Here is a 10,220-nt window from a genome sequence, read left to right on the forward strand (position 1 = left end):
ACGTCGATCGTCACACCACCTATAATAATACCATCAAATAAATGCGAAAATCTTCTAGTTTCTAGAAATTTGATATAGTTCCTTTTTACAAAAGTGATTGTGAAAAGAGGGGTTGAAAATTTTAACTGCCTAGTAGTGGTAGATATGGTTGAGTCTTATTAAAAACAGCAGGTGATTAACAATAAAACATTGATTTTACAAATTCTGAATAAATATGTCATACAAAGTCGGTCAACGCGTTGAAATACCCGGTAAAGATTGTCAAGGTATAATTGCTTATATTGGTTATCCCACATTTGCAACTGGAAAATGGATTGGTGTAATACTTGATGAACCAAAGGGAAAAAATAATGGCACTGTCAAAGGACAGCAATATTTCAAGGTTTTTATTATTTATCTATTATCTTAATATGTACAAATCGTACAGTTACTTTTTATAAGATTTATATGAAAGTAATATTGCTAATATTATTGTTACTTTAAGTTAATATTATTAACATATTTTAGTATTCTATATTGATGTTATTAGTGTCCAGATAATCATGGAATGTTTGTACGACAAACACAAATCATCCTGTTGGATGAATCTGGTAATAGAACAGATCTTGCCAGTCCATCTTCGGCAGGTAGCAGTGCTACAACACCTGATGAAGGCAGCGCAGTCAGAGCTAGAAGCCGTCTTAATAGGTTTGCGCTTTTACATTTTTATTATTTACTAATACAATTTAAATATTATGATATATATATGCAAAAACTATATTTCACGTTTTATATTTCTTCTTATAAATCAAATAACTTTTGTCTAAAATATTCCATTCTATTTATGAAGATAAATTCATCATTCGACAATCAAACTTATATTTAGGTGCCCTATGCTGTATACTATCCCTGATTAATTTTTATATGATAGAAATGTGTTTATATGGATATCTGCACATGTTTGTATATGTATGATATAATTCCCCAAGTAGTTATAGAAACATACATAGATTTATGTAATCAAATGTGTAGATAGTTCAATTATTAATCGTATAACATAAGAGCACACTTTTTATTCTTGAATCTTGTTATATTCTTTAATCAAATAATTTTTTATTTACCTTTATATAATAAGGATAAAGCTTTGTCTTTTTTATGCTAGCATGAGTATGCGTCGAAGGAATGAACCTACAGCGTAAGTTTATATCTGCACTTTAAAATAAATTCCATTATTATATATTCGATTTCTTAACTAGCATATCAAATCTAAAGTCTTTAAAGAATATCATTAAAGTTTTACATCATACAGGATTCACCTATATTTTACTATTATAAACATAAAATTTATTACATATTCATTATATCATAAAATTCATTGCACGTATTTTTATATTACTATTTGCAAAACAATTTACACCAATTATAATACTAATTACCCTTTTGGATATATTAATGTAACATTAAAATGTATATGCTGCTCACAAAAGAGTACGGAGAAAAACATCTCCAGCACAGATTAACCGACAACAGAGTGACAGACTTTCGGGGTAAGGAACTGTAAAATGAAGTGTCTCAATTATTGTATTTTAACGTTTCCATTATTTGATATAGTTTGATATATTTTATCTATGTAAAATATAAGGCATACATGGTCTCCTAAAATAAATAAATAACTAAAAGCATTCAAATTTTTGGTAATCAACTAAGGAGACAGTGCATGCATTATTATTCACGTAAATCATGAAATCCATTACTTTTTATTCTTATCTAAATTGAACATTTTGTATTTATTTTTATTAATTTTATGGATATGATTACTTTATTTTTTTGTATTATTTACATTTATGTTCATTGTTAAGCACATTATTAATTGAAATAGTCATTAGATTTTTATTTTATTTTTGAATGAAAAGAGATGTTTAGATATATAAATTGTAGATAAATTAATTAATATATTTATAGACACAACTGAAGCTTCTATATATATTTATTTATACCAATATTTGTTTGATACATTTTTAGCTGCATTCACTATTGGTCTGCATTGTAATTATTCTTATTAATTATCAAATTAAATTTTTATATTTGGGATTACAAATGTATAGTGAATATATATTATGTATATATTTTGATGTATATACTACAAATATTATTATTTGTTATAGTTCTCGATTATCTTTGGTTGGCAGTAAAACACAGTTCAATACCTCATGCACTGAAAATGTGCCAGGATCTCTGCATGAGCGTAAAGATGGTGGCGAAACACTCATACCAGCTCCCACGACAACTAAACGAGCATCATTTATCGAGGTATTAATTAATTAATATAAAAATGAACACTACCAATGGTATAAGTTATATATAGCTTGGAGTGTCTAAACTAAAATATGCTTTATATGTAAAGAACAATTCATTTAATACATTTAATTAGGCAGAGGTGGGAAATCTTTCCAATATATGTCTTTTTAATTATAATATATTTAGTTGCAACTTTTTCCAAACTGAATTCAAAGTCTTCAAATATGTTTGTACGTTGTTATAAGTACAGTGACAGATGTGTAGCAGTGGTAGTAAGAAGAAAATATTATTGTTCTAATTAATTAATTGTCTAATCAGGGGCATATACACTTAACACAAAATTACTATTAAATGTTTTATTAAATATTTTCTAATAATTTATTCTATTTGTTTAAAAATATTTTTAATTTGACCAGCTTGAAAGTAACATACGTCAACTAACATCTTCCACAACTTAGGTTCTAATTTCTAAAAGAATCACATAGAGAGAGAAAGAGAATGAGAAATGGGGAAAAGATATGGTATTTGAATATATTATATTCGTTATTTTTTTGCATAAAATTTTGCAATTACATTATCTTTCTGTACTCACAAGTCACTGTTATGAAACTTTTTATCACACAGTACATCCAAAATCATTTCTAGCACAAACTATTACATATTATTTTTATATTGAATTTGCTTTTAAACTAAATAATATATATATATATATATATATATATATATTTTATGTCTATTTAGCTCATTATAAATACCATATATATTTTGTATACAAATTTATTGACAATCATGTATTGATTTGTCGATTTGTAACTAATAATTCACTGGATAGTAGGTTCCCCGCCACTGCGATAAGAAACAAAGTTTGAATAATAATACAAAATATCTGGTCAAATAATTTTACATCCCATTAATAAATAAATTTACATTTGAAAATTTGTGTTTTTCTGTAAATTAATTGTATATTAATCATAACTACAGTATACATATTTTACCCTGTGATTCAACAGTAATAAAATAAGTATAGATTTCCATGCATGTGCTTTCATATGGTCAGAGAATTTGAATTTCAAATGGTCTAACATTGAAGCATTTTGACAACTGTATATCACGAGGACAAGTTTAAAGGAATGCACATACGTGTTTCAGAAGTCCCCTAGCACGAGCTCACCTTCCGGCAAAAAGCCAAAGGCCCAAGATGATCACAATAATGTAATTAATACTAATTAATTGTAATGTCTCAGTACTTAACACATCACCTTTCTGCCCCTGTACTTTCTCATACTAGTTGTATGTCAACAATATTCATGATCATAACACATGGCCATAACAATTTTATTATTGCACTTTAATGGATTTTCTTGTATTTACAGATTATAATATTAATTTCATTTAATTCTTTTTCATACTCATCATTTTTCTTTAATTCGCTTAGTTGATTGTGTTTTACGATGGTTAGATGATTTATAGTAAATATACACAAGGATGGGGTATTTATAATTAAACAGTTTTTAAAATTTTACCATAACAACCTATTTTTCTTTAATTTAATCAAAATAATAATATTATTAATAATAATAATGATGATGATAATGATGATGATGATAATGATGATGATGATGATGATGATGATGATGATGATGATGATGATGATGATGGTGGTGGTGGTGGTGGTGGTGGTGGTAGTGGTGGTGATGATAATGATGATGATAATAGCAAAAATGGTGATAATAATGTCAAGCATTATTGTTAAAATTTATCGAACATCAAAATGATACAACGGTGTAATTTTGCTTGACCAGTTACTTTTTTTTAAGTATAGTCATAGGATTAGATATTTAAAATAAAAAAATTATAGACATAATAGCTACTATTGTACTTTATGAAGGAATAGCAAGCCTGCAATATGTCATTAAAACCAATTGTACAGACTGTTCCAAAAGTCATTATCCTCTTAGAAGATGCTACTATGAGTTATAAAAGAAAATAAATAAATGATGACTTTAGGTACATCCTGTTTGGAATCAAAATATTTTTTAGAATTGATAGAACATTTCTTTAGCCCTGATGTGCCTAAAGACCTATTAATAGGATGTCTTTACACTTTATAACTTGTATGGGAATAAAAAGGAATGATAATAATTAATTTAAAGGGCATTAGGCATAACTGGGTTATGTCTTGTTGGTGTCTATTGTCATAACTAATCTCATTAATCGTTTCAAAAAGAAACTAATTCTACTGATTGCATTTGCAAAAACATATCGTTAAACACAAGAGTTCACATATTTGCATCTTAAATCTATAGAATCATTTATTGTTATATCATCATGCCTGGATCATTTTCTTTTCTTTTGCTCAATAAATAAATATTAATAAAAAACAAATAAATTTTATACGAAAAAGAATAATTAGATATAAGATGCAGATATTGACCATAGAAATATTGATCTTTCATTTAGAGTTTAGTGGGTGTTTTTTTCTATTAACACAATATTCTAAAATACTTCATCACTTTTATACTTGCACTATTTACAAATTATCTTGAATAATTGTATGTTGTGCTGCTACTTAGGCCTAAATGATCTGAACATACATTTTAGATAATATTAGATATTTAATGTGATAATAAAAAAAAAACACCCAAGTATAAGCAAAACATTCATTTGAACTTCTTTTCTCTATAATTTAGACAGGCTTTGTTGAAACTCTGAAACCCCAATTTGTTCCTGGTCAAGTAATGGCTGGTTCAGCTGCAGCCTCTAATTTAGTGGAGGAAAAACTAACGCATCTACAACTTATGCAAGAAAATGAGAATTTAAAAGCTCAGGTATATTATATTTATATGTATATATATATATGTAAAAATAAAACTCTTTTTAAAATATTGCATTGAATTGTTTAGGTGCGCGATTTGAACGAAAAAGTAGAAACATTAAGAGTGAAGCGGATACAGGACAAAGAGAGAATGAAAGATTTTGAAAAAACCAAACTTCAGTTTGAACAACTTCTTGAATTTAAAGTAAAAGTTATGGAAAGCCAAGTATGTAATAGATAAATCTCCAAAATGAATCTAAAATAAATATATATTTTATATATACAATATTTATTTATAAAATTATATTTATATTCTTTGCTTTAAGGCCAGTCTTCAGAGGGACCTTCAACGAGCAAAGCAAGAAGCTAGGGAGGCACAAGCAGCCAGAGAGCAATATCAAGATGAAATGGCAGATCTTGCAGAAACTGTAGAAATGGCAACATTAGATAAAGAAATGGCAGAAGAAAAGGCTGAAACGCTCCAGATAGAATTGGAACAATTGAAAGAAAAATTAGAGGAACAAACGCTTGATTTGGAAATTCTTCGTAATGAAATGTCAGAAAGGGTATTACAAAATTTACATTTTAATGCAGCTATTTTTTATGATTATTATGTGAATAGATAAGATTTAGAAATTTATTGTAAAATGTAGGCATCAGGAGGAGGAGGAGGAGGAGGAGGATCAACTACAAATGTATCGAGTTATGAGGTAAAGCAATTAGAACAACAGAATAGTAGATTGCGTGAAACACTTGTAAGAATGCGTGATCTCTCAGCACATGAGAAACATGAATTTCAAAAACTTCAAAAAGATTTGGATCAAAAGAAATCAGAAATCTTGGAATTAGGACGTACTAAGGAAAAATTGTCTTCGCGCGTTGAGGAAATGGAACATCAGATAGCAGATTTACAAGAACAAGTATATTTCATTTTTATAATGTAGGGATTCAAGAAAAAAGATATAATTATTACTAATGAATAATATATGTGTGTATAGGTTGATGCAGCATTAGGTGCTGAAGAAATGGTAGAAGTGTTAGGTGAAAAGAAAATGGCCTTAGAACAAAAAGTTACGGAACTTGAAGAAGCTGTTGCAGATCTAGAAGCTTTACAGGTAGAACTTACTACATATATCTATGAATTTATACAGAATTTTAATTTAATAATAATATTAATAATGTTATTGAATAGAATAAGTAAATTTATTTTAATTTTTGTTAGGACATGTCTGATCAACTTGCTGAATCTTCTAAAGAATTGGAATTAGAATTAAGAGAGGAATTAGATCTTGCTCTTGGATCAGCTCGTGATGCTCATCGACATCGTGATGCGGCTTTAGAAACATTAGCAGATCGTGAACTAACTATAACAAAGTTCCGAGAGCTTACGCATCAATTACAAGAGCAATGTTTGCAATTGCAAGAACGAGTACAGACGACAGAATCAACTAAATCTATTACACGAGGTTGATTTATAAGATTTATATCAATTAAGGTTACTTAAAAATAAACGTAAGGTATATTATATTTGAAAACTATTTATCTATATTCTAGGTGCAGAACAGCAGCTGGCCGAAATATTAGATTTCCAAAAAACTTTTGCGGAGAGTCGAGCGCAAACCAAAGCTGTTGATCTCGAAATACGACGATTAGATGCGGAGGAAGCTGAAAGTCACGTACATTACTTACTTTCGTTCATGTCTCCTGCGTTTTTAGCACGCGGTGGCGATCATGACGCAATCCTAACTCTTTTACTTATCCCACGTATGATACGTAAAACAGAGATATTGATTTCACAAGTAAGAAATAAATACAATTCGACTGATAAAATTGACAGGTAAGAATATATCGCTTAATACAATATTCCATTGCTTCTGATTATTACTAATGTAAGACTTTTACTATCATATTTCTGACAGAGTGAGCGTAATAAAAGGCCATTCCGTTGAACAGTATGCTTTCCGATCACGTCTTTGTGCGTGCATGTATGCCTTGCAAACTACTCTAGGATGTTTCGAATCTGCCTTAAATGTGTGCAGTCCGGAAGCATTGCTTAAAGTAGGAGCTGCATTCCCAGAAATGGTAGTGCAAGAAAAATCAGTGGACTCTTTAATTGCATTAGCCAAAAGAGATCAGTTAGATGAAAATCTTTCCGTGGATGCAGTTGAAAAATGTTGCGAATATTTCTCTACAATGTTTTCGATATTATTTGGAGGAAGTGTATCTATTAATCAAGCTCGCTTAGTCGTTAATGGAACTAGAAGTTTAGGTAGTGCTTGCGATGCCATTGCAACCGATGCTGCAGCTATAAAAGTTCTCATTCAAGGAGACACTGGCGATATAGGTTTGTCACATATAGAGAGAGATTTATTTTTATAAACATTATATATGTTGTTTTACTTTCATTTACAATTGGATTTCCTTTATATAGGACTTCTCTGTCAATATGCTGAAACAACTTGTGAAGTAATACAGCAGCACTTGAAGTCAGCTAGAAGACGTGTTCCTCGAGATCATACCGGAAGTTTAATAAGCGCAAACTTAGGACTAGATGAAGATTATAGCAATCAATTATTTATATGCTATCAAGCTTCTGTAAAAATTATGAAAACATTACAAATTTTATTAAAAAGTGCATTGCAAGCTATTGTTACAAACGGAGGTGAGTATTTATTTACAAAAATGACAATATAAAAATATTATATAAAAAGAATTAACAAATGATCTAATGATGAAATGTTTGATTAGACTTGGATACAGGTCTTGCAGCCGATAAATTAAAAGATATAGCTGCTATGGCTAGTGAGAAAGTCTATGATACTGAAGATATGGGGCCAGTGGCAACAATAAAATCTAGTTTAACGATCATGCAACAGTTTGCAGCTAATTTGGCACAAAGAATGACAGAATGTGAAAACGATTTAGCGATGACAGGGTCTATTTCACATCAACAAGAAGCTAATGAAACAGTAGCGCCTATATTCTTAATGGCTCAAATAGCAAGAAAGGAAGCAGAGGAAACTAAAATACTCAGCAGGTAATTTATTGTTTTTAAACAATGTCCAATAATAATGAAAAACAAAAATATGAAATATTAATATATAAAAAATATGAATTATTAGAAAACTGGAAGCACGAGATAGCGATATACGCGAAGCAAGAATAGCGTTACGAGAGAAACAAGAAGAGCTATCTGAAATGACTTTAAGAAAAGAATTAGCCGAGAAGAAATTAACGACGCAACAACACGAGCATGAATTAAATGTAGAAAAATTAACAAGAAAGTTAGAAGAAGCGCAGAATCAACTTAAACGGAAGGTACTTGTCAGTAAGAATTTTTTTGATCAAAATTTGCGAATGTTGTTAAAGTGTAAATATTTTCTCTACACTAGGAGAAAGAATTCGAAGAAACAATGGATCATCTTCAAACTGATATTGACAGTTTGGAAACTGAAAGAGGACAATTAAAAGAAAAGTTAAAATCGTTTGGGAAAAAGACGATGATATCGACATCTGGTGCAGATATATCAGTAGGAAGTTCCTCGTTCATAGCAGCTGGAATTCAAACTGCAAACGATAAATTGTTAATGCAAGAAGTAACATTACTCAAAGAAGCTCTAAACAATGAGCACCTGCAGAAAAGAAAATTGTTGTCCGATGCATTACGTGTAAAACTGGAAAGTCTAAAACCGTTAATATCTACGAAAAATCCGGAAACTACAGATGCAAACATCAATGAGTTAGAAAGGAAAACAAACAGTCTTCTAAAAGTAAGTGAAAAATTCGCACTTTTAAATGCTATTTTTTATCTGCTTGGAACGGAAAGAGTAATCGAATTTATTGATTTTGAAATGATTTTTCAGGATATCCACAATATAATAACGTTCCCTACGGTACCCGATTTGACACGTAATAAAATATCTTCAGTAAAAACACCAGTACTCGAAAAATCGAAACCTATATATCAATTATTGCAGCGACAATTACTGATTAAACAATACAAAGAAAAGGCTGATAGATTGGCAGTAAGTTATTTAACCAGAGAAGAGTTAAATTAACAAAACATCAATTTTTGTTTAAATTCTACACAGTGTGCAATCAATAAGACCCAATACTAAACCGTTTCCAAGAAAACGAATGGAGAAGTCTCATATTCATTCTTATATATCAGCTCGTTTTAGATAAAAAAATAAATTTTTTACAGTTTAATTTAACAAAAAAGAAATTATAGAAAAATATACATGATGTTGTGAAAAGTTTAGAGCCTAACAGTGTAGAAAACCATAAAGCTGCAAACAACTGTGTATAATTTAAAAAAAAATTGGTGTCTTCTCAACTTAGCTCTCGCCTTGTAAGTTTAGTTTTTATTCGTATAATCGTCGATTATTAATATTAATAAATTAATGTTACCAGGGAGAAATACGCGAAGAAGCAGTCAAACGAAACGTTGGTGGAAGGGCTGAAGCTCAATTTGCTGTATTTCCAAATCGTGAAATGACGACAGCAATGCAGGAAAATCAAATTCTTGCAGCACAGATAAGTATTCCTTACAGTGGTCCAGAAAAAACACATACTATCGTTGTAGGAAAAAATGAACTTCGACAAGTTCACACTCTTGTATGTTATTAAATTTGTATTAGAATTGTTTTGTTCTTTTAAAAAATCGAATATGTTGGACGTAACGTATTGTTTATATATGTTCTTTTTATATTATCATTAATATCTATTTTGTATTATTATTCTAATGGAAACTTTAATTTATTTTGTACAAATAAGATTTATATATTGCAACTTTAATTTCATAACACGCGCGAATAAAGCTGTGATCAAATTTAGTAATTCGTCGTAATTAAGATTGCAAGCTTTCTTAGTATTTATATGTTATAATGTGGTGGGATCTGCTATAGATGATCGTATTATTCATTATAATTGTAAATTTATTAATATAACTATATCATTTTGAAATTGCTATGTGAAAAATATATTATCCCATATACGGCATGAAAATGTAGCCATAAATTTTTCTTTGTATCTTAGACATATAAAATAAATTATATTGAAAAACGCAAGAAAAATCAAAAAAGGCACTATCTAATTCTAAAAGATGAAAATAACTAGATATTTTCTT

At 29.3% G+C, this 10,220-nt stretch overlaps 1 protein-coding gene across 5 annotated transcripts; it reads left to right on the forward strand.

Moving 5' to 3' along the window:
- Positions 1-87: 87 nt before the first annotated feature.
- LOC106793203 (dynactin subunit 1) lies at positions 88-10,167 on the forward strand. 5 transcript variants are annotated; one of them, XM_014759947.1, is made up of 20 exons: positions 88-382; positions 530-687; positions 1,142-1,174; positions 1,467-1,526; positions 2,145-2,289; positions 3,427-3,489; positions 4,968-5,105; positions 5,181-5,318; positions 5,419-5,658; positions 5,746-6,012; positions 6,091-6,207; positions 6,315-6,558; positions 6,647-6,929; positions 7,012-7,436; positions 7,524-7,754; positions 7,841-8,129; positions 8,215-8,410; positions 8,485-8,862; positions 8,956-9,117; positions 9,506-10,167. In XM_014759947.1, the coding sequence occupies exons 1-20, from the start codon at positions 215-217 to the stop codon at positions 9,719-9,721; spliced, it is 3,951 nt and encodes a 1,316-aa protein (XP_014615433.1). In that variant the 5' UTR covers positions 88-214; the 3' UTR covers positions 9,722-10,167. The 5 variants fall into 5 exon arrangements, with proteins under 5 accessions (XP_014615433.1, XP_014615435.1, XP_014615436.1 ...); XM_014759949.1 differs by having other exon boundaries at positions 3,430-3,489; XM_014759950.1 differs by lacking the exon at positions 3,427-3,489.
- Positions 10,168-10,220: the final 53 nt, after the last annotated feature.

Source organism: Polistes canadensis, unplaced genomic scaffold, assembly GCF_001313835.1.
Source record: "Polistes canadensis isolate GaletaPanama2010 unplaced genomic scaffold, ASM131383v1 scaffold_12, whole genome shotgun sequence".
Lineage (NCBI taxonomy): Eukaryota > Metazoa > Arthropoda > Insecta > Hymenoptera > Vespidae > Polistes > Polistes canadensis.

Coding starts and splice junctions, on each gene's coding strand:
- LOC106793203 (XM_014759947.1), top strand. CDS start 215: ATGTCATACAAAGTCGGTCAACGCGTTGAAATACCCGGTAAAGATTGT. Junction 7,437..7,523: donor AGGAGACACTGGCGATATAG/GTTTGTCACATA, acceptor TCCTTTATATAG/GACTTCTCTGTCAATATGCT. Junction 8,411..8,484: donor AGAATCAACTTAAACGGAAG/GTACTTGTCAGT, acceptor TCTCTACACTAG/GAGAAAGAATTCGAAGAAAC.